At 46.4% G+C, this 25409-nt stretch overlaps 1 protein-coding gene across 1 annotated transcript in view; it reads left to right on the top strand.

Moving 5' to 3' along the window:
• Positions 1 to 4778: 4778 nt before the first annotated feature.
• Positions 4779 to 25409, top strand: part of NLGN4X (neuroligin 4 X-linked) — a 306505-nt gene continuing 285874 nt past the window's right edge. Inside the window, exon 1 of the mRNA XM_052663278.1 lies at positions 4779 to 5250. Coding sequence (XP_052519238.1) covers positions 4779 to 5250 — 472 coding nt within the window. The remainder of the gene's footprint in view (positions 5251 to 25409) is intronic.

The raw sequence follows: 25409 nt of genomic DNA, 5'->3' as shown, positions 1-25409 counted from the left end.
GATCAAATAACTTAAACGACTTGCTCTGTCTCTCTACGTGCTTCATGCCAACAGGGGGCTGACTTCAGTGCGTTTTATGTCTATGCTCAGGAGCCTTTTGAGCAGCTGTGTGTACAAACTCCAGGCATGTCAAGTCAGGAAGACATAAAGGAAATGCTGCATATTAATATGCATATGTGAAATGCCAAAATATGGTACAGACGATATTACTTGCAAGCAAGAAACAGGGACACAGTTGTAGAGAACAGGTGTATGGATACCAAGGTGGAAAGAGGGTAGAATGAACTGGGAGGTTGGGATTGACGTACATACACTATTGTTAGTATGTATAAAATAGATAACTAATGGGAACCTGGGCTTCCCTGGTGGCTCAGACAGTAAAGAATCTGCCTCTAATGCAGGAGACTCAGGTTCGATCCCTGGGTCGGGAAGTTCCCCTGGAGAAGGGAAAGGCTACCCACTGCAGTATTCTGGCCTGGCGAATCCCATGCACAGAAGAGCCTGATGGGCTACAGTCCATGGGGTCGCAAGGAGTCGGACACAACTGAGCGATCAGCACTTTCACTTTTCAGTGAGAATCTATTGTCCTGCACAAGGAGCGCTAGTCAGGGCTCTGTGTTGATCTAAACGGGAAGGAAATGCAGATAAGAGGGGATATGTCTACACGTGTAGCTGATCGACTTTGCTATAGAGTAGAAAGTAATCGAACATTCTAAAGCAACTATACACCAGCATCTCCTGATACTGAGGGGAGGTTTTCTAAACCCTGACCCTCTGCTCACCTGTGGCTCACCCCAGCCCCATGAAGAAGGCATGACACTCCATCCACATAAAAGCTCAGGGAGGTTGAGTCACGTCTCCCAGCTCATAGACAGGTAGCATTCGGCCACACAAGTCTATCAGAGTGGGATATGACTGACACCTCCTATGACCACGAGGCAAGGTTGAGAAGGACCTGCTGAGGGCTGGTTCTAAACCAGAAAGGACTTTCAGGATCAGAAAGCCCGAGCAACTCAACACCTCTGCCCCATTCTTATCTGTCCCTGAATTATCCAGCAGTTGGATCACCGCGTGGCAGGCATTCAAGTGTTGTCTCCAGTGCAAAGATAGACGCAGACACAGCCATCAGCTGCTGGGTGCGATGCGGAGTTTTCCCTGTTGATGCTACCACCCGGCGCCTCAGCGCGTTTTCATCCAGCTCTGATTAACTCGGCCTGGGCTGTCATGGATGGCGGAGCTTCCCCCAGGGGTATTCTAGCTCCTCGATGGACAGATCTGGCTCAGCTACGTTTCATTAAAAAGTAAATTATCTGTTTGACATATTTTGCTCAGCCCCGTTCCCTGAAATGAAATGCGTAATTACATTCTGGTCCAGAAAGACTCTTGAGTAACCCACCGTGTCCTTGGAAACACATTCGTTTATTCTGGGTTGCAGAATGCTGCATATTTAAAGGTAGGATCTGATGGAGAGTTGGAGGAGGAAATGGCCACCTACTCCAGTATTCTTGTGTGGAGAATCCCATGGACAGAGGAGCCTGGGGGGCTACAGTCCATGGGGGGCAGTCGCAAAGAGTTGGACACGACTGAGCAACTGAGCAGCTGATGGAGAAAAGACTGGTGGTTGCCAAAGGTGGGAGGTTGAGGGAAGGATGGAATTGGAAGTTAGGGTTAGCAGATGTGAGCTTTTATATACAGAATGGAGAGACAGCAAGATCCTCCTGTATAGCACAGGGACCTGTATTCAGTATTCTACGCTAAACTATCATGAAAAGGATTCTTAAAGTACGTGAAGGTATAACTGAATCACTTTGCTGTACGGCCAAAAATACCACAACAGTATAATCAACTATATTGTTTTGTCACTTAACTTGCGTCCAGCTCTTGCCACCTCATGGACCGTAGCCCACCAGGCTCCTCTGTCCATGGGATTCTCCAGGCAGGAATACTAGAGTGAGTTGCCATGCCCTCCTCCGGGTGGGGTGGAGGGGGGGGGGGGGCGGGTCTTCCCAATGCAGCAATCAAGCCCAAGTCTCCTGCATTGGAGGCAGATTCTTTACCACTGAGCCCCCTGGGAAGCCTGTAATCAACTATACACTTCAAGAGAAAATGTTGATTTTTAAAAAGTAGCATCCTTGTATGATCACTTGAAATACTGTCTCTAATGCATTAATTGTAATGCTTGTGTGTGACATTCTTATAAATATCATACATCCCTTATCTATTGAGAGTTGTGGGATCCACACCGAGACGCAGAGAAATGGTCAGGGTTTTTTTTGTTTGTTTGTTTGTTTGTTTTGAGGGGAGGGGGAGGGGAAGCAAGTGGCTTGCAGGATCTTCAGTTCCCCAATCAGGGACTGAACCCGGGTCCTTGGCAGCGAGGGCGTGGAGACCTGATCCCTGGACCGCCAGGGAATTCATTCCCAAGGATGTCACTCTTGGAAAGTGGGCTCCTCCCAAACTCCACAGGTCAGTAGCTTAGACGTATCATAGGCTTCTTACATAGGCTGCGGGCTTTCCTCTGGAAGGCAGGCGGTATTTGACATGGACATCAGGATCGCTCTACCAACACTCTTAACTATGAATGGTGACTTGATATGACAGAGGCTGCATGACTTGTTGATGACCCTGGAGATGTACCTACCATGTTGTCCAGTCTCTTCCAAGGAAGCTAAGGTTCAGGGCAACAGTGCCTGGAGCCCAGATGCGTGCTGTTGAGCCGCCCGAGACTGATAAGTATTCATGGTCTGCATGCCTGCTTAGTCGTCTTAGTCCTGTTCTGACTCTTTGCGACCCTATGGACGGCAGCCCTCCAGGCTCCTCTGTCCATGGGATTCACTGGACAAGAATAGGGGACTGAATTGCCATTTCCTCCTCGAGGGGATCTTCGTGGTCCAAGGAAGATCTTTAACATCTTTTGCTTTCACAGGCGCTTTCAATTTGATGCGCCCTTTGTGTTGGGCCTCTTAGGTGGTGGCTAGTGGTAAAGAACTGGCCCGCCAATGCAGGAGACTTGAGAGATGTGGGTTCCATCCCTGGATCTGCAAGATACCCCTGGAGAAGGAAGTGGCAACCCACTCCAGTGTTTTTGCCTGGAGAATTCCATGGGCAGAGGAGCCTGGCGAGCTAGTCCTTAGCTTTGCAAAGAGTCGGACATGACTGAGGCGACTTGGCCTGCCCTTGGTATTGGCTGATAAATGTCCACATGGCACGAAGCCGATCTGTTTTCCACATCTTAGAAGACTTTCAGAGTTCCACTCATAATATTTTAGGGCATAGTGACGGGTTTTTTTAATATTTATTTTTTTAATTAAAGTATAGTTGGTTTTCAGTGTTGATTCAGCTATATATGAGTGTGAGTCTGTGTATGTGTGTTTCTGACTCTTTTCCCATATAGCTGGTTGTAAAATATTGGGTATAGCTCTGTGCTGTACAGTAGGTTCTTGTTTATCTATTTTATAAAAGTAACCGAAGAATTGATGCATTTGAACTGTGCTGTTAGAGAAGACTCTTGAGAGTCCCTCGGACTGCAAGGAGATCCAACCAGTCCATTCTGCAGGAGACCAGTCCTAGGTGCTCTTTGGAAGGAATGATGCTAAAGCTGAAACTCCAGTACTCTGGCCACCTCATGCAAAGAGCTGACTCATTGGGAAAGACTCTGATGCTGGGAGGGATTGGGGCCAGGAGGAGAAAGGGACGACAGAGGATGAGATGGCTGGATGGCATCACCAACTTGATGGATGTGAGTGTGGGTGAACTCCGGGAGATGGTGATGGACAGGGAGGCCTGGTGTGCTGCGATTCATGGGGTCGGCAAGAGTTGGACACGACTGAGCGACTGAACTGCATTGAACTGTTTTTTTTAAACATCCCAGAAACAGTGTTGCCTGTCCATTGACGGGCTGATATCAACAATAGTGAAATTGTACTTGTTTAGTTGCTACACTTAGGAACTTGTGTGACTGTATGGACTGTAGCCCGCCAGGCTCCTCTGTCCATGGGATTCTCCAGGCAAGAATACTGGAGTGGGTTGCCATGCCCTCCTCCAGGGGATCTTCCAAATTCAGGGATGGAACACACATCTCTTGCAGTGGCAGGCAGGTTCTTTACCACTGAGCCACCCCGGAAGCCCAAGAATCAAATTAGATGTCCATACCATTGTCTGCGTCCCTATCAGTACATGTTGTGGTGACATGTTGGTTCACGTAACGAAGTCTCAAGGGTTCCTGGAATATTTTGTTCTCCGGTGGGGGAACACTGTGAAGTTGTCAGGACACTGGCTAGAGTCTACGGCCTGGAGAGACCATGCACTCGATTGATCGGTGAAAAAAGCATTTCCAGGAGTGATGTGCAGGGTTTCCCAGAAGACGTAAAGTGCTAGCGGTGACGCTGGTGTTCCGTTCACCATCTGTGTCTGCTTTTTCCTTTCCCTGCAGGCCGCCTGCTGTGCGTCGGCGTTCTTATAAAGGACCACTGTTGCTGGGAGGTGCCGGACGGGCCTGGCATCTTTGGAGCCCTGCAGCGGCGGGAATCCGGTGCGAGGATTAGGGCCCCACCACGGTCTTGCAATGGGCGGTCAGGACCACCGCCGGGCTGGCTGTTGACCTTGGGCTCTGTCTATGCCTCATCGGGAGTGGGTTTGCAGGAAGCCCTTCGCCTCTCCCGGCTCTCGGTCCTTGGAAGCCCCTCTCTCTCCCCGAGGGCCCCCCGACTGCCCTGTTCTGCTCACAGTCTCCACCCCAGGACGTCCCACCCACCCAACCCCGGATGTGCGCGTGAGCCATGTCGAGACCCCAGGGACTGTTATGCCTTCCGCTGGCCTTCACCCCCGTCTGCGTCATGGTCAGTTCCAACGTCCTGCTGTGGATCACCGCCCTGGCCGTCAAGTTCACGGTCATCGACAGCCAGGCCCAGTACCCCGTGGTCAGCACCAACTACGGCAAGATCCGGGGCTTGAGAACGCCGCTGCCCAATGAGATCCTGGGTCCCGTGGAGCAGTACCTGGGGGTCCCTTACGCCTCGCCCCCCACTGGGGAGAGGCGCTTCCAGCCCCCCGAGCCCCCCTCCTCGTGGACCGGGGTCCGCAATGCCACCCAGTTCGCCGCCGTCTGCCCCCAGCACCTGGACGAGAGGTCGCTCCTGCACGACATGCTGCCCGTGTGGTTCACGGCCAACCTGGACACCCTGATGACCTACGTGCAGGACCAGAATGAAGACTGCCTCTACTTGAACATCTACGTGCCCACGGAGGACGGTGAGTATGCGTCTTCCGCAGAGCGCACCAGCTGGGTCAGCCTCCCCGTGTGCCCGAAAGCCTTTTATCACGTCCTGTGCGTGATTATTTCTATGACCCAGTTATTATCTTCCATCGTCACGGTGCAGTTATCACTTGTGACTTAGCGCAGTGTGTATTTACGCAGCTGGACAGTCCTGTAATGAAGGACTTAGCTCTTTCCGGACATTGCCTTTGTAGTATTGCTGTCATCTTTATTCCCAGATGAGAATCCATGCGAGTGGATAGTCTTGTAGGTTACGCTGGGATCACCTATAAAAGGTGAATTTAAAGAAACCAATAGAATTAACGTGATCGGCCTTCAGCGAGCCACTGAAAATAACATCAGGAATAGTGCCCTTGGCTTTAACGTCTTAAGATGCTAGCACTTTTCCTTTTGAGTCTTAAGAGGAACCACAGATTGTTTTAAATACCCAAGCGAGGGATAGTTCGTTGAACGATTGAAATTGGTTGTTGAGAAGCCACCTTGTCGCCGTAAACTTGTACGTCATTTTGTTCCAGTAGTCACTGCCAGCAAACGGCAGATGTGTGTCGTCAGAAGGGTCTAGCTAAGTCATAAAAATAATGTTCTTGCTGGGACCCAATGCCCCCTTTGCTTTTGGATAACTCAGCAGTGAAAGTCTTGGTAACAGTAATGTTCCATCTAAATCCAGTGCTGTAAAGCTTGGGTATCTCCTTCTTTGTGTAGACTTCAGAAGGCCAACCAGACTGAAGTTGGGCTAGGTTCATGAGGAAAATTATGTTCTTATGTTAGAACAAAATGACCGTTTTTTGTTTTTGTTTTTTTTTTGCTTGGATAACACACCAGTGAAAGTCTGTGAAAGCCATCACGTTCTATATATTATTATAATTTAACCTCATGCTAGTCAAACTTGGCTATCTCCTTGTCCGTGAAGACTTTGAATTAAAATGTTTGATACAGACCAACCAGACCACTGGATACAGGGTAGACCCATTTTTTTTTTTTTTCATTTCTTATTTACATGTGCTATTTTCGTACCAGGAGAAGGAAAAGGGTAGAATGCAATCTTCCTGGAATTTTAAATTTAGAGGCATCATAGTAGCTATCCGTGTCTACTCTGAAAACCAAAATGCATCCTTGTCCTTGGTAACTTTCACGCGCACCTTTGTCTTCCTTTTTTTTGCCCTCTTTAATCCTTGAGAGATATTTCTCCGTGAGACTCAACTGAGAGTCTAGCCGCAAATGCTGTGGTTCTTTCTCAGAGTAGACGCAGGGAGGTGGTGTGATGACTGTTCAGGAGAAACCAGGCCACAGGTGTCTGTTAGGGAGATGACAGGTGACGTCCAGGGAAACGTATAGAAGGGTTGGGCTTCATCATATCAGCATAGGTTGGCATGGAGACGGCTTCCTTGTTGCTATGGAGACAGGCGAACCAATCACCTTGCATAGTCTAGGGCTAAATGGGGTTCAAGGAGTGACACCGGGTGCCTTACTTCCATGCCGTGCCCTGAGCTGTCCTTGCATGTGGCAGCTCCTAGTTCCTCCTTGGTGCATCGACAAGGACCGCATCCCAAGCGAATTAAGGGTTCGCCTTTCAAAGCCACCTAAGTCCTGGAGTTTGTCATCATGAGCTGTCCACATGAAGGAATTAAAAGAAAGATGGAAGGGGAGGCAGGGTAGAGAGAACAAACTTGGGTAAAAGATTAAACTTGCTTTCACAGTAAATTTGACATGCTGGTGTTTATGAACAGGTAACTTGAGAGTGCTACCCTTCCAGATAAGGCACGTGCTTCAAAGGGGATGCCTCCTTATGAGAAAGTGAAAAACAGTGTTAGTCCCTCAGACATGTCTGTCCCTTTGCGACCTCGTGGACTGTAGCCCGCCAGGCTCCTCTGTCCATGGGATTCTCCAGGCAGAAATGCTGGAGTGGGTTGCCATTCCCTTCTTCAAGGGACCTTCCCAACCCAGGGATCGAACGAGGGTCTCCCGCATTGCAGGCAGGTCCACTACAGTCTGAGCCTTGAGAGGTAGGGCACAATTACACCATCCAGGAAGAAAAGTCAATAGCTTCCTTGATGGCAGACTCATAAGTGTGCAATTGTGTGGATGGAAACCATAAGCAATTTGGCCATTTCTTTGTGGTTCAGTATTCAATAGGAATTTGGGGGGAAAAAAAAAACACGTGAAAAATGCTGCCTAACAGAGAAGCAGTCTAAATTTAAGAATAAAGGCAGTGCTGCTTGTTGACTTCTGGGGTATTTTTATAGCACTTTTGCACGCTGTATCTCACACCATCTTGACGGGAGAGTCAGAAATCTAATAGGGGCTGAATAGCTAAAATTGATCTCCCTATAATATTTAAATAATGGAGTTTCGCTGGTGAGTGAAGCCACACGCCTGTGTGTCTGCAGAAACAGAAAATTGCAGCCTGTTGGGTCAGGAGTTCTGTGCGTTTAAAAAAGATAACTCGTGTCCATTTGACAATGAACATGGATGTTTAGATATTTAATTACTGGTTCTTCCTAAATGAAGAAATCCTACTTCTGCCATAACACATGGAAATTATGGCTTCATGCTGGTTCCTGCAAACAGTTTCCTTTAGGGCATATCTAAATTCGTAACTGTGCCTTTGATTAAATGGATGTATGGCGATGCCAGCTATTTGAAATTCAGAATTCCACTTTGGCACTCGGTTATTTGTTTATTTATTTATTTTTTGGTTTGTCCTGATGGTTTGATCAGTTGGTGTGTCCATGTGACTTCACTACCAATAATGTAATTATGGGTTGGTGTCACGTACCAGTTAAGCTTTACATGTTGTCATGGCAACAGAGACAGCCATTCCTAATTTCCAGAGACATGCACTTATTGTAAGCAGAATAGTGGCTCCCCCAGAGAAGGGCGGGCTTCCCAGGTGGCTCAGTGGTAAAGAACCCGTCTGCAATACAGAAGGCGTGGGTTCCATCCCTGGGTGGTGAAAAGTCCCTGGAGGAGGAAATGGCAACTCACTGCATTGTCTTTGCCTGGAGAATCCCATAGACAGAGGAGCCTGGCTGCTGCAGTCCATGGGGTTGCAAAGAGTTGGACACGACGCGACGGAATTCACTTAGCAGGCATGCATGACCACACATGGAGGGAAGGGCAAGTCCTAAGCCCAGGAAACATTGACTGTTATTACCTTAGAGTGCTAAGCAGAGGAGGTTGCATCTGAAATTAATACCTGCTTACCTGTGGACTTTAAGATGCAAAGAATATACCCTGGCTTATCTGGGTGGGTCCGTATGTGATCGCAGAGACCATTAATTGTGGATGAGGGAGAGAGAAAAGGGGAGCAGGGCCAGAGGAAAGCAACAGGGAAAAGGCGCGACAGCCATTGCTGCCTTTGAGGAGAAGACGGAGCTGGAAGTCGTGGGATTCGGCAGCTTCTCGAAGCTGGAAAAGACAAGATTTCTCCCCTTGAGGCTCCAGAAAGCCCTGCCCACCCCTCAATCTTAGCCTGGTGGAACTCTGGCCTTCAGATCTCTAAGAGCTTCAATAGCTGCCTCTTGAAGCTGCAACATTGGTGGCGATTTGTTACGGCAGGGACAGAAATCTCATACAAAATTTGGGCGGCTTTTATCACAGTTTGAAATTTATCGTAAAGTGTTCCCCTGATTGAAAACAACCTACACACCACTAAACAGTTAATGCGAAGTTTCTCCGTCACTACTCATTCTGAGATGGTAATTCCTTTGTTTACCTTTGTAACGCCAGAATGGCTTGTTTTCATAAAACTGTGATTTTAATGCTGGGTAGTTAAAAGCTTACTGCTTTCTGTTATACATGTCAAGGAGTCAACGTTAGTTGTGATGGCTGGGTGGAGATTTTGAAGATGTGAGGTTTAAACTCTAGAAAGCAGACACCCAACTTTTGGTTGGAGGTGTGAAAAGAGGTTTATGGCAAACCTTACTAGTATTCAAAAGCAATGCTGATTTTACACAGGAGCGTAGTGAAAATGCTAGTCGCTCAGTCGTGTCTGACTCTTTGCAACCCCGTGGACTGTAGCCCGCCAGGCTCCTCTGTCCGTGGGATTCTCCAGGCAAGAATACTGGGGTGGGTTGCCATGCCCACCTCCAGGGGAATCTTCCCGACACAGGGATGAAATGAAGGCGCTTTTAAAGATCTCCAGATGCCCAGAGTGGGTGTAAGTGAATGGCATCAAGGAAAACACCCAAATGGTTCTCTTCCCTCATCTGACATTTAGAAACAGCTGTACCTCTTGATGGCTTCTTCCTGTGTTAGCATAATCTTTTCAGCTCCTTGTTCCTTCGGTCAAGACCTTAAGATCTGATCTCTTCTGCAGTCAGGTGGATTCTCTCCCCTTTTGAAAAACAACTTACTGGTGAATTTATTTCAGAGGATGTCAGTTAATTCTGTTCCCTCCTCAGTTTTAGTGAGATGTCTCTGAGGGACATCACCATGCAAGTTGAAGGCAGACAGCATGACGGTTTGACTTCCATGAACTGAGAGACATGATCACAGCAATAGTTTCAGCTAACGTCCATCTTCTCACGGGCTTCCCTGGAGGCGCAGTCTGTCGAGAATCTGCCTGCAGGAGACATGAGTTCGATCCCCCTGTTGGAAAGGTACCCTGGAGGGGAGGGCACGGCAACCCACTCCAGTATTCTTGCCTGGGGAATCCCGTGGACAGAGGAGCTTGCGGGCTACAGTCCATAGGGTTGCAAAGAGTTGGACACAACAGAGCACCTCTACCACCTACCACCACAGATCTCATATAGCTGTAAGAAAAAGAAAAAAAGGAAAGATTTTCTTTTCCTTGTGATGAGAACTGTTAGGCTGTACACTTTAAAAAAAATTATTTTAATTGGAGGGTAATGACTTTACAATATTGTGGTGGTTTTTGCCATACATCGACATGAATCAGCCATGGGTGTACATGTGTCCCCCATCCTGAACCGCCCTCCCACCTCCCTCCCCATCCCATCCCTCAGGGGCATCCCAGAGCACCAGCCGTGAGCGCCCTGTGTCACGCATTGAACCTGGCCTGGCGCGGTCTCCAAGTTGCCTGTGTCTCATCGAGCAATCGTAACTACAGCCGTCAACCCTGTACATTACACCCTTGGCGCTTGCTTATCTTAGAACTGGGAGCTTCTACATTCTGACAACTTTTATCCAACACCCTACGCCTCTGCCATCCCCCTACTTCTGGCTGCAGCAAATCTGATCTCTTCTTCTATGAGTTTGGTGTTTTTAGAAAACTTTTAAATTGGAGTATAGATGGTATACAATGCTGTATTAGTTTCCGCTGTACAGCAAAGTGAATCTGCTAAATATATACGTATATCCCCTCTTTCTCAGATTCTTTTCTGGCATAGCTCACTACAGAGCGTTGAACAGAGTTCCCTGTACTATGCAGTAGGTTCCTGCTCGTTATCTAATTTTTATAGAGTCCTGTGTATTTGCCAATCCCAATCTCCCAGTTTATCCCTGCCCCCCTCCTTACCCCTTGGTAACCATAAGTTGGTTCTCTACATCTGTGCCTCTGTTTTGTAAAGAGATTCCCTTGTACTATTATTTTTTTTTATATTCTACATATAAGTGATACATTACGATTTTTAGATTCCATATAGATGTGAATACAATATTTGTGCTTTTTTAAAACCAATCTCACTGAGCGTTATGCCATCAAGGCCCACTCACTTTGTCACAGACAGTGGGGATTTCCTTTTTAACAGCTGAGTGATACTCCACCGCATACCTACACCTACACACCTACTTGTGTATCCATTCACGTGTGCGTGGTTGCTTTGGTTGTTCCCCCGCCTTGACGATTGTGTTCAATGCTGCTGTGAAGGTAGGGACGCAGTAACTTCTCTGAATCCTCCCGACTGTCAGCTTGCTTCACTCCTTCCACTGAGCTTGTAGCACTGATTGGCTGAGAACACGCCTACCAGCCTGCAAATGCCAGCCTGTTCCCTTCCCGGTTGAGTGATTATGGCTGGGTTCTTAAGCTAGTGCGTGCCTCATTTTCCTTGGGTATAAAATAGAGGTGAGCTGGGAGACTTCTTTGCACACATATCCAGCCCCCAATCAGATGTTTGTGAAGCATAGTTAATGCAAGAACAGAGAACCTGAAGATGTTTCTCGCTCAGTTGTGTCTGACTCTTTGTGACCCCATGGACTGTAGCCCACCAGGCTCCTCTGTCCATGGGATCCTCCAGGCAAGAATACTGCAGGGGGTTGCCATTCCCTGCTCCAGGGGGTCTTCCCGAGCTAGTGATCGAACCCGGGTGTCCTGCATAACAGGCAGATTCTTGGTCGTCTGAGCCACTAGGGGATCCCGGAGAACCAGAACTTTTCAGCTAATTTGTACATGTGGGTCTGTCTGCTATAATGTCCAGTCCATCGCTAACATAGGTTGCCTGTAACAGAAGTGTTTATATGTCATAGTGGAAGGGTCAGTTTAGGAAATGGGACCGAGGGTCTATCAACTTCTGGACAGTTCCTAATATGGCTTTAACAAAAGAGGAGTTTTGAGAAATGGAATATGTTTTTTTAAATTGAAGTGTAGTTGAGTTACAATGTTGAGTTAGTTTCTGCTGTACAGCAAAGCGATTCAGTTACACACACACACACACACACACACACACACACACACATATTGATTTTTATGTTCCTTTCCATGGTGGTTTATCGCCGGATATTGAATGTGGTCCCCTTTGCTGTCCAGTAGGAACTTGCTTGTCTGTTCTAAATACAGTAGTTCCCATCTGCTAATCCCACCCAAGGTCCTATTCCATCCCTCCCCCTACCCTTAGGCAGCCACACACCTGGTCTCTCGTGCCTCTGAGTCTGTTTCTCTTTCGTAGATAACTTCCTTTGTGCCCTGGTTTAGATTCCACGTATAAGTGATATCACATGATATTTGTCTTCCTGTTTCTGAATCACTTCACTTAGTATCATCAGCTCTTGGTCCATCCACGTTGCTGCAAATGACAATATATCAGGAATGGCCTTTTTTTTTTTTTAAACAAAGAGCAGAGTATTACCTTCTGCTTTATTCCTAAGCTTTGTCTTTTACGGCCTGAGTCGTCAACTGGATTTTTAGCATCCCACTTGATTTACAGAAATTAATCACCAAAGAAGCATTAAAATGCATTTCTTGGAACAGGCTCTCAGAACAGCCGAAGACAATAGCACAATTCTTTTTTTTTTCTTTTTAACGTCAGATAAAGGAAAAATTAAGTGCCTTTCTCTTCTCATCAAGTCACAAATAGTTCAGGTGTATGCAGAGGGGGAAAAAAAAATCTAGGTGAAAAACTTAAAGCTGTGCCAGTTAACATGGTGAGACAGGTGTTTTAGCCGGTCCACATCAGCATGAAGCTACGTGAGAGTCACTAATTGCTTCCCATTTTCATGTCAGGGGGATGTTTGACGTTGTGTAGACGTGGCTTGTAAGTGGAGATAATTGCGAAAGATTATTAGATAAATATCTCCCTGACAAGGAATAATTGAAAACAGTTTAGCATGTTGTGAACACGGTTAAACGAGAGTGGATTTCTGGCAACATGTGTTTCTCTCCCAGCTTAAGAAGTTCTCCAATAGAAGAATAATCCTGTGGAGGGTTTAGAAATTTTCCATGTTTCAACGAATACTACTGGCTTAGCATGCCTTGCAAGTTAGAAAACCTGTTCTCTAAGGAAGAGAATTTCCCATTGCACTTGTCATCTTCCAGAATATGAGTTTTAACTCACTTGGCAGTTTATAATTTTTTTCCCATTACTACAACAAGTCCCAGGGACATCGTTGTTGTTGTTAAGTCGCTCAGTTGTGTGCGACTCTTTGTGACCCCATGGAGCACAGCATGCCAGGCTTCCCTGTCCTTCGACATCTCCCGCAGTTTGCTCAAATTCATATCCATTGTGTCGGTGATGCTATCTACCTATCTCATCCAAGTCACTTAGGATGTATTAAAAACCACGTTTGCTATCTATGCATATTAATAAGCAATATTTTTTAAAAAAAACTGTTAGAAAGTTGAGGTACAAGTTAGTCCGATAGAATATGTGTGCGTGCCCCAGATTTGCTCGTTATTTGTTCAGTATCCCACCACCCACGAGGGCTTCCCTTGTAGTTCAGCTGGTAAGGAGTCTACCAGCGATGCAGGAGACCTGGGTTCAATCCTTGGGTTGGGAAGATCTCCTGGAGAAGGGAAAGGCTACCCACTCCAGTGTTCTGGCCTGGAGAATTCCACGGACTGTATAGTCCATGGGGTTGCAAAGAGTCAGACACAACATAGAGACTTTCAGGTTCTTTCATCCCACCCCCAGGACCTGTAATAGGTTCATTTGCTAGAGACTTTCAGGTTCTTTCATCCCACCCCCAGGACCTGTAATAGCTTCACTTGCTGCCAGAGACGCTGCTGGTTTGGACACTGTTGTTTATTTTGCATATCGTCTTGGTGAAGCCTTCAACCTCCTTAGTGTGACCTCACTTACGAATAATAATAGTATTGTGTGTGTGTGGGTGTGGTTAGTTGCTCAGTTGTGTCCGACTCTCTGCGACCCCATGGACTGTGGCCTGCCAGGCTTCTCCATCCTTGGGATTCTCCAGGCAAGAACACTGGAGTGAGTAGCTGTGCCCTTCTCCAGGGGATCTTCCTGACCCAGGGATCAAACCCAGGTCTCCTGCATTGCAGGCAGATTCTTTACTGTCTGAGCCACCAGGGAAACCCAATAGTATTACATCTCCTGTGAATGTCTTTTCATGTTATAGTGATTTGGGTCTAAGCTACTGTATAGGAAATAATTAGAAAAGAGAAAACGTGGGTATGTTCTTGTGACTTCAGTTTTATGGCCATTCAGCGTTGGCCTCATTACCAGTATCTGTCACTGGAAGATTAAGTTTCTTCAGTGTCATGAAGGGGAGTAGATTCCTGTCTTTTTGGTCCCCTGCTTGCTGAGACCAGGCTGTTTGTGTAATGAATTACCTTCATTAATGTTGGTACAATGAATTCGTGTTATGTTTTCTCCTTTATGGTTAACCAGGCTGTTGGGTGTAATGAATTAGGTTAACCAGGCTGTTGGTGTAATGAATTCGTTTCATATTTTCTCCTTTATAGTTACACGTGCATTAATTTCATGTGTTACTCCCTGAATGGTTAACCAGGATGGTTCTGTAATGAATTAATTTCTTGTTTTCTCCTTATAGTTACACATGAATGAGTTAAGCAGGCTGTTTCTATAATGGATTAATTTCTTGTTTTCTCCTTTACAGTTAGCCATGAATTAATTTCACCTGTTACTCCATGTACGGGTAAGCAGGCTGTTTCTGTAATGAGTTAGTTTCACGTTCTCTCCCTTACGATTAAACACGACTTCGTTTCATGTCTTACCTCCTTTACGGTCACTGAGGCTGTTTCTGTAAGGAGTTAGTTGCGTGTTGAAGGCAATGGCACCCCACGCCAGTACTCTTGCCTGGAGAATCCCATGGACGGAGGAGCCTGGAAGGCTGCAGTCCGCGGGGTCGCTGAGGGTCGGACACGACTGAGCGACTTCACTTCTTTCACTTTCTCTTTATGCTGCATCCAGAGACACACAGACTTCAGTGAGAGTGAACGCAAGGTGATACTCCATTCAGTTCGGCTATCAGGACTGCAGAGAGTTTGTGAGGCGTGCACAACAACAGCCCTGCGTCAATAAATCGGACCTACAAATCACCGGGGAGCTTGCAGATGGAAAGTGTGAAAAAGAGCTGTCTGTTCACGCCCTGACCCCTTGTTAGGATGAAATGAAGCTGAGACACATGGTCGTCCCTATCTCATTAATTCAGTCGAATATTCTGTGTAGGCTTGGAAAAGTAAGTTTCTACAACTGGAAACAGATTTTTTAAAATGGGAAAAACCAAAAAAATTCTTGGTAGATTTCACATCTCTGAAGATTTGGAGTGGTGATGACGCAGGTTGGTGTGTAGTTTGTCCTGTGTCTGTGTGTGTCTGTCTGTATGATTTAGGAGGAAAATCCATAAGAAAAACCGCCCATAATCCCCTCAAGATCCCGTGTGTTCCGATTTTCTGGAAAAAGCCAAATTGCGCATGGAGGAGACAAGACTGTGCCTTCCTCCCAGAGTCCCCAGGCACTTTGGATTTTCCCTTCATCAGGACACTGCCTTGTCAGACGTGACTGCGGTCCCATGTACAATCCTAGAGTTTTCCCCTGGGGAGGAGGGTGTGTGCCCATCTGAAAGGGAGGAACACTGAGAGTACTGATTTGTCTCAAGTCAAGGAGCTTTTGTAGTTTCCACGAGTTCTGAAAATGACATGTCCCCGAGCACTCCTATCTCTTTGCCTTAGGACGGGTGCTTTCCGCTGGGTTGTGTTTTATTTATGACGCAACATAATCCATCACTCCATCCAAAAGCGCACACATTCACCTCACGAGCTATATCTTCACCGTGGTTCTAACTCGAGCCAGATCCTCTTTGGGTCTTTAGAGCCCATCGGGGAATCTTTCTGTATTTTTTCTTCTCTCCTCCATTTCTTATTCTCCTCGCAGCCTTCTTGGATGGTTCACTGAGAAATAGTGATGAGTCACTGTTTGTACTTAGCGTATGCAAGGTTTTGGGTGAATCCAACAAAGGTCCGTCTAGTCAAAGCTGTGGCTTTTCCAGTAGGCATGTGTGGATGTGAGAGCTGGACTATAAAGAAAGCTGAGCACTGAAGAACTGATGCTTTTGAACTGTGGTGCTGGAGAAGACTCTTGAGAGTCCTTGGGCTGCAGGGAGATCCAACCAGTCCACCTAAAGGAGATCAGTCCTGAATATTCATTGGAAGGACTGATGCTGAAGCTGAAATTCCAATCCTTTGGCCACTTAACTCAAAGAACGGACTCATTGGAAAAGACCCTGATGCTGGGAAAGATTGACGGCAGGAGGAGAAGGGGATGACAGAGGATGAGACGGTTGGATGGCATCACCGACTCAATGGACATGAGTTTGAGCAAGCTCCGGAAGTTGGTGATGGACAGGGAGGCCTGGCGTGCTGCAGTCCGTGGGGTCGAAAAGAGTTGGACATGACTGAGCTGCTAAAACAACAAAAAAGATGACGTAAAGAGATATAAGCCTTTGATGGGAAAGTACATGAGTCCCAGCAAAAACTATAAGCTTCAGAAAGGCATCAATAGGCACGGTGAATTCAAGCAGGGAGTGCTTTAAGTTACCATGGAGAAAAAAGAAAAAGAATTTGCAAGTTACCTTTTCTGTTGAGGATCCAGGATGGAAATGTTCCCATCCGTCTTGAGATGACGATCCAAACATCCACTCCTTTACCGTGAGATGAAGAAACTCTTTCTGAGTTTCCGAAAGCTAAGCTTCTTGTTCGTTGCTTCTCTAGATGGACCAAGACATAAAAATGTACAGAATGGTGAGGGGGGGGGGATAAATAAAAACCCTGACAGAACTATAGGGAGGGGCTTTGATGGTGCAATTCAACATGCAAAGTAGTCACTTGGGTTTTTTTTTTTTTTTTGCATCGCTTTTTTTTTGACATTGGAGGATTCATAAATGGAATTACATCCGAAGGAATACTAATGCCTATTTTTCTTCTCAACAGACTGTGCAATAAAATTTATGTCAAAGAGCACAAGTTTCCATTCTTACCAAATTCAAATATACTTATCTTCTGAAATTAGGAAAAAAAAATATCATTAAAAGCTTTGCTGCTCCTCCGAAATCTTTGCCTAGTGAAATACTTTCATAATGCTACATTTTAGACTCCACAAATCTTATATCACTATAATATTAATTTCCTACATTTTGACAAATAGCTTAGGAACTTCCCTGGCGGTCCAGTGGTGAAGACTCCACTTTCCAATGCAGGAGGCGTGGGCTTGATCCCTGGGAAGGAAATAAGGTCCCGCATGAAGAGGAGTGCATCCAAAAATTAAAAAAAAAAAAGTTTTAATTTAAAAAATAGAGCAGTAAATTGTAGAGAGGAAACTGTCTCTTCCCTAAGAAAATTAAATCGATAAAAACATAAGAAAGCTCAGTTCGATATTTCCTTTTGAGTGTAAGTCAGGTAATGAGATTAGCATATGGTATAAGGATGTTTGCCTTCCTCTTCCCCCCTCTCCTCCCAAAGAAAGGCATTTTAGTAGGTTGACTATCCTACGACCCAGTGATCATATTACCCAGGAGTGACCGGGGAATTCAACCAGCACGTGAATCACAGAATGATGAGGTCCTCCCTAGGCTGCTGTGGATAACCTGTCCGTTAATTATCTGACTCTTGGTTGGATGTCTTGGTACTAACAGTCATAGCCAGTATCAACCTATAGGCGTGCCTTTTCTCTCATTGATCATGACATGTGTGTGGCAGTCATGTTATTATTTTTTTAATTGGCGGGTAATTGCTTTACAATAGCGTGTTAATTTCCGCTGCTCAGCAATGTGAATCAGCCATATGTATACATGTATCCTCTCCCTCTTGAGCCCCCCACCCACCCCCCGTTACCCCTCTAGGTCATCCCGGAGCACTGAGCTGAGGCCCCTGAGCTATACATAGCAGCCTCCCACTAGCTGTCTGTTTTACGCATGGTGCTGAATATGGGTGGGGTTCTCTGGTGGCTCAGATAGTAAAGAATCTGCCTGCAGTGCCGGAGATGCAGGTTCGATCCCTGGGTCGGGAAGATCCCCTGGAGAAGGGCACGGCAACCCGCTCCAGTATTCTTGCTGGGAAAATCCCATGGACAGAGAAGCCTGGTGGGCTACAGTCCATGGGGTCGCAAAGAGTCAGATACGACTGAGTGACTGACATTATCATTTTCAGTGTATATATATCAGCAGTTTTTTTTTTTTTTTTTTTTTTTTTGCAAATGCATGTAGTTCTTGGCTCATCTATATTGAACCTGAAATATTTTTATACTTAAAACAAAAAAGTAATACAGATCCAATACGAATTATAGAATGAGAAAGAAAATAGATCCCCTCTGCTTCCTGCAACAGCCAGATCACGTGCACCAAGGAGGAAGTGTTTTGCAGCTGAGGCTTCAATTGCCCCACAGGAAACCCTCTGCATGACAATTACCAGCTTCAGTCTTTCTGAAGCTGCATATTTCCCCAAAATAGCAAACCCCAGAGGTGTTCCAGGAGAAAGAAGCAGAAAATTGTGACGGAATAGGCGGCACACTAACGCACTTGCATTTCGGGGATAGCAGTGGGTTGCCCGGCTGTAAATGCAGTCGTCTATAATTTGATTTCATGGAGATGGAATCGTTTCCGAGGAATTAATTAAAGTTCACAGGTAGGAAAAAGAGTGGAGCTTAACATCTCAGAGGGCTTTCTCTAGACTTAGGGGAAAATGCTCTTCCTCTAGTCTTTTTTAAAAATTAAGGTTGTGCAATTATTATTACTATTGTGTGTGTGTTAGCTACTCAGTCATGTCCAACTCTGTGCGACCCCATGGACTGTAGCCCGCCAAGTTCCTCTGTCCGTGGGATTTTCCAGGCAAGAATACTGGAGGGAGTTGCCATGTCCTTCCCCAGGGGATCTTCCCGACCCAGGGATCAAACCCGGGTGTCTTATGTCTCCTGCATCGGCAAGCAGGCTTTCATTACCAGTGCTGAGAAGCCCATTATTATTGTTACTTTTTAAAAAATCATTATTTATGTTATTTATTTAGGGCTGCAGAGAGGTTTTTGCTAGTTGCTGTGCTCGGGCTTTTTCTTGCCAAGGTTTCTCCTATTTTGGAGCTTGGGCTGAGTACTTGTGGAGCACGGGCTGAGTACTTGTGGAGCACAGGCTGAGTACTTGTGGAGCACGGGCTGAGTATTTGTGGAGCACAGGCTGAGTACTTGAGGAGCACGGGCTGAGTACTTGTGGAGCACAGGCTCAGTACTTGTGGAGCACGGGCTCAGTACTTGTGGTGCATACATTTAGTTACTCTCTGGCAAGTGGAATCTTTGCAGACCAGGGATTGAACTCTGGTCTCCTGCATTGGCGGGACGACTCTCCTCATCACTGAGCCCCCAGGGGAGGCCCCTTATTATTATAATTACTATGGTCATGGTTTACAGTAGATAAGCTATGAACAGGTAGCAGGAGGTGTCTGGGGGCACATGAGATGTGGCAGGGGTGGGATATAGTCTGGGAGTGTATCAATGCTTATTGGGATTCCCTGGTGGTTCAGTGTTAAAGATCCCGCCTGCCAATGCAGGATTCATAATAGAATTGTGGGTTCTACACCTGGGTTGGGAAGATCCCCTGGAGAAGGAAGTGGCAACTGACTCTAGTGTTCTTGCCTGGAGAATCCCATGGACACAGGAGCCTGGGGGACTACAGTTCATGGGGTCGAAAAGAGTTGGATGTGACTGAAGCGACTTAGCACACACAGGTCAGTTGGAATCTTTTAAAAACTTTTAGAGACCACGCCTTGGCTAAGCATTCTTCAGACTTTTTTCTTGTCACATGTTTTGAGTTTATATTTTGAGTGAACTCTGGGAGTTGGTGATGGACAGGGAGGCCTGGTGTGATGCGATTCATGGGATCACAAAGAGTCGGACATGACTGAGCGACTGAACTGAACTGAACTGAGTAGAGGTTGAATTGTGTCCTCCCCCCGCCACCCCCACAAAGATATGTCGAACTTTTAGCAGCCCCCCAATATGTATGAATGTCACCCGATCTGGAAATAGGGCTTTTACAAATGTCATCAAGGTAAAAATGAGGTCACACTGTATTAGCAGGGACCCTAAATCTGTTTTACCTGGTGCCTTTATAAGAAGAGTTAGTGTATTCATTCAGAAATTTCTATTTATGATAAAAATGGGCAGAAAATCAGAATAGGTGTTTTCCGAAGAAGCCGTAACACAAGGTCAGTGGGTACTTGAAAAGATTCTCAACATCTTTAATTATCAGGGAACTGCAAGTCAACACCGGGAGATATGCCTTCACACCTGTTAGAACACCTGATGTTCAAAAGACAGATTTGGCAAGGATGTGGACAAGAGCGCACTCCTGTTAGCTGTCGGCAGGAATGTGAATCGGTACAGCCCCTAGGGAAAACAGTGTGGAGGTTCCTCAAAAAAAGCAGAAAAAAAAAAAAAAGCAGCCATAAGATCCATCAAACCCACTTCTGAGTATTTATCCAAAGAAAGCAAAAGATGCTAACTTGGGAAGATGTGTGCACCCCTGTGTTCACTGTAGCATTAGTTACAATAGCCAAGATATGGACAGTCCACCAATGGATGAAATCAGTGTCCATCAATGGATGAAAGAAAAAACAAGATGTGATTGATATATTCAGTGGGATATGGTTCCACCATTAAAAGAAGAAAACCCTGCCGTTGGCAACAATACGGATGGGTCTCAGTGACAGTATGTTTAGTAAAGGAAGCCCGACAAAGAGAAATACTGTGCTTTTTTCAGTTATGTGTCCAATCTGAAAAGCAAAACCAGAAAAAGAAAAAAAAGCAGGACACTCAAGCTCATGCTGAGAGCGGACTGATGCTTATGTGGTAGGGAGTTGGGAGTGGGAGAGATAAAACATAAGAACCCTGTAAATCTCACTTCCTTCCTTTGTACAAGTGTATAAAAAGAAAAAAAAAAAACTAGCTTGGGGGAAGCTGTCCCTTCTCTGTGAGCTTCGCCCATGGAGTCCTAGTGAAGCGTTTGCCTCAGCATTCAGAAGGAACTAATATAGGAGTCCTGGGTGTTCATCGGAAGGACTGATGCTGAGGCTGAAACTCCAATCCTTCGGCCACCTCATGTGAAGAGTTGACTCATTGGAGAAGACTCTGATGTGGGGAGGGATTGGGGGCAGGAGGAGAAGGGGACGACCAAGGATGAGATGGCTGGTTGGCATCACCGACTTGATGGACATGAGTTTGGGTAAATTCTGGGAGTTGGAGATGGACAGGGAGGCCTGGCATGCTGCAGTTCATGGGGTCAAAAAGAGTCGGACATGAACTGACTGAGTATAGGAGGGAAGATAGTCAAACACATCAGCAGCAAGCTTGGTCTTTGTTTTCTCTTGGGCAAAATGTTCTTCAGTCTGGAGAGTGGATCTTAAAAAAAAACCCCCAAATCTTAGCAGAAGTGTTCATACCTTTTGTATGAGCAGATCGTGAATTTAATAAACAGGGATTGAGCCCTTACATTGGGAGAAGGAGGATGATGGAGGAGAAATAGGAGGAAAAGAGAAAAGGTCAATGGAAGTGGGTTTTGGGGAGGGGATGAGATCAGAATGAAGCCCGCAGAGATTCAGTGGGAAAACAGCTATGATGATGGAGGCAGAGACGCAGAGATGGAAGGGGTGCATCTCCAAGCCAAAACCCACCAAGGACCAACACCAACAGCTCTGAGCTGAGAGAGAGAGACATGGAACAGAGCTTCCCTCACAACCCACGGAAGGAACCCACCCTGTGAACTCCTTACTACTGCACGTCTGTCCTGCAGAACCGTGTGACCATCACATTCTCGTTGCTTAAATAAAGCCACCTAGTTGCTCAGACTTCCCTGATGGCTCAGACGGTAAAGTGTCTGCCTGCAATGCAGGAGAGAACCTGGGTCTGGAAGATCTGGAGAAGGACATGGCAACCCACTCTAGTATTCATGCCTGGGAACTCCCACGGACATTTGGTTGTAGTTCATGAGGTCACAAAGAGTTGGACACAACTGACTTCAGTTTTAGTTGGTGGTCATCTGTTCTAATTGCGCTAGTCATCTTTTTCTTTTTTTAGTTTAACATCCAAAGCATTTTGCATTGAGGTATAGCCGATTAATTATGTTGTGATGGTTTCAGGTGGACAGCAAAGGGGCTCAGCTATAGGTAAACACGTATCCACTCTCCCCAAAACTCCCTTCCCATCCAGGCTGCCACATGACATTGAGCAGAGTTCCCTGTGCTGTCCAGCAGGCCCTTGCTGGTTCTCCATGTTAAACACAGCAGTGTGTCCATGTCCATACCAGACTCCCTGACTGTCCCTTCATCCCATCCTTCCCCCTGGTGACTGTAAGGTTATTACCGAATATTGAGCAGAGTTCCCTGTGCTGGACAGTAGGTCCTTGTTGGTTCTCCATGTTAAATATCAACTGTGTTAGGAATCTTAATACACCCTGGACTGTGTATTTTCTATCTGAACTTCCTGTTGAGGCCAGAAGAAGCTAGAACAACTGTCCTCCACCTTCACGCTTCCAAAAACCATCTCTCTCTCCTTGGGAAACCCTCCTGAGACTCTCACAGTCTTCTTCCCCTGTGCTCAGCAGAGAAGAATGTCTTGTCTTCCCATCCCCCAAGAAATGAAATTGTGTTTGAATGACTCTTCAGCATATTCCACTGGGAGGTTGGGAAACTGACAAGTTCCCTCCCTCATTTTCTCTATTTAGTGGAGTCTGCAAGAAGCAAAGAAGGTCATGATGCTCAGTTGCTGCTTTCTGCTTACTGGGCTCTTTTTTAAAATTTTGGTTGTGCTGGGTCTTCATTGCTGGGTGAGGCTTTTATTCTAGTTGCAGTGAGTGGGGGCTCCTCTCCAGTTGTGGTGGGTGGTCTTCTCACTGCAGTGACTTCTCTTGCTGTGGAGCACGGGTTCTACGCACGCGGGCTCAGTCGTTGAGGCTCGGGGTCTCAGTACTTGTGAATCACGGGCTTAGTTGCTCTGAGGCGTGTGCAATCTTCCCGGGCCGGGGATTGAACCTACGTCCCCTGCGTTGACAAGCAGATTCTTACCCACTGTGCCAGCCCTGGGATTTTTGTGTCTCGGGTGGGTGGGTTCTCGGGATGGTGGTCTTACCTGGTTTTCCCTTGTCCTGCAGCGCTGCAAATCCAGGGGGCACCACTGGTAACCTTGCTTCACTGACTTTCTTTGCCTTGGTTGTTAACCTTTCTTATTCTGTGGGCCCTGACATGAACAAAAACCCAGTTATTCACCTGTCTTCATTGATCTCATGAATACTTATTTATTGTTGTTGCTCAGTCGCTCAGTCATGTCTAATTCTTTGTGACCCCAAGGACAGGCGTCCCTGTCTTTCACCATCTCCTGGAGTTTGCTTACTCTCAACATCCATTGAGTCGGTGATGCCATCCAACCATCTCATCCCTTCTCCTCCTGCCCTCAATCTTTCCTGGGATCATGGTCTTTTCCAGTGAGTCAGGATCAGGGTCTTTTCCAGTGAGTCAGCTCTTTGCATCAGGTGGCCAAAGTATTGGAGTTTCTGCTTCAGCATCGGTCCTTCCAGTGAGTATTCAGGATTGACATCCTTTAGGATGGACTTGCTTGGTCTCCTCGCTGTCCAAGGGACTCTCAAGAACACTTACTGGTCAGCTTCTAATTATCAGTCCACTTGGCTCGATGTGGTCGCTACCCCTGTCCTTGTTACACGGGAGAAACCAGACGGCTACCTGGAATAATCGTTTAGTATAATGAACGCGATAGTCTCACAAGTTGGAGAGATATGCAGATATTCAGAGAGACACAGACTCTCGATGCAGGGTCAGAATCCACTTGGGAGGAACTTGAAGGACATCCCCGTTGCTGTGGGGAGGGGTACTTTTGAGAGCATGAATCACGGCTTCAGTGGTGGAGCCCAGAGGCCGCCGTTCAGATCGATTCTCTTAGAGGAGCCTCATTGTTTAAAGAGATGGAGCGAGTGAATTGAAAGTGTTTGCTCAGCCGAGGAACTGAAGTGCGGCCGCTGTGGTCAGTGAATTGCAGGTCAGTGTGTTCCCGGCATCAACTGAGCTAAAGAGAGTATTGACAGATGTGCTTTTAGCAAAAATTGAGAAGCCCAACACGGACAGGTATTGAACTGAAAGAGTGCCCGCCCTGCCTTGCGGAGATGTGAAGCAGGAGAGGCTGGATCCGTCCTGCCACTGCAAAAAAAAAAAAAAAAAAAAGCGAATGCAACATAGCCATGCCCACGAATTGGCCTATTTTCTGCGGCTACTCTCACACTGCAGTGGCAGGGTGCAGCAGCGGCTATGTGGTTTACGAATGTAAAATGCTGTCCTGTATAGAAAACGTTTGCAGCCCCTCTATGTGAAGGAATGAGTTCATGAAGTCATTTGGGCATCTTCTCGTAAGCACACAGAAATGAAGGACAGAATCCAGGGGTTCATGTTCTGGAACACTTGCTCCCAAACTAATTGGCGCTTTTTCAGTATGTGTGTGACTATATCCGTGTCCCCACTGGCTTACTCATTTAGGGAGGGTGGACCCTGGTGGCTCAGCGGTAAAGAATCCGCTTGCCAAAGCAGGAGATGCTGTTGCAATCCCTGGGTCAGGAAGATTCCCCTGGAGAAGGAAAGGGCCACCCACTCCAGTCTTCTTGCCTGGGAAATCGCATGGACAGAGGAGTCTGGTGGGCTACAGTCCGTGCGGTCACAGAGTCGAACATGACTGAAGTGACAACTTAGCACGCACGGGCCCCTAGAAGCTATATTCTAATGATCCTGAAGGTCATGCTGGCAAAGATCTTTTCTGTAAAAGTCATAAACAAGATGTGTTTGTCTATAAAAACTCCGGGAGTTGGTGATGGACAGGAAGGCCTGCAGTCCATGGGGTTGCAAAGAGTCTGACACGACTGAGCAACTGAACTGAACTGATGGCTATATGAAGACCATCTTTGAAGATGGGACTAACTATATGAAGAATCGGCACAAACAGGACCTCACAAAATTCAACCTGGCTCATTTTCCTTTTTCAGAGATGATTTTAAAATTAAGAAAAAATTTTTTTCTTTTGCGATATTATGTTGGTTTTCTTCGTACAGTAGTGCAAGTCAGCTGTAACTATACATGCGTGCACTCACTCCTGGGCCTTCTTTTGCCCCATCCCACCCCTCCACATCATCACAGAGCACCAGCCTGGGCTCCTTCTGCTATGCAGCAGCCTCTCACCGGCTGTCCATCTTACAGTTGTTAGTGTATATAGGTTGGTGCTGCTTTCTTCATTTCCCCCACCCTCTCCCTCTCCCACTGTGTTCCCAAGTCCATTCTCTATATCTGCGTCTCCATTCCTTCCCTGCAAATAGTTCATCAATATCATTTTTCTAGATTCTCTCTCTCTCTCTCTCTATATATATATATGTTGCTGCTGCTAAGTCACTTCAGTTGTGTCTGACTCTGTGCAACCCCATAGATTGCAGCCCACCAGGCTCCTCTGTCCCT

This window comes from Budorcas taxicolor, chromosome X (assembly GCF_023091745.1).
Source record: "Budorcas taxicolor isolate Tak-1 chromosome X, Takin1.1, whole genome shotgun sequence".
NCBI classification, from domain to species: Eukaryota; Metazoa; Chordata; class Mammalia; order Artiodactyla; family Bovidae; genus Budorcas; species Budorcas taxicolor.
The sequence above is the reverse complement of the archived record's forward strand: the minus strand, read 5'-3'. Positions and strand labels throughout refer to the sequence as shown.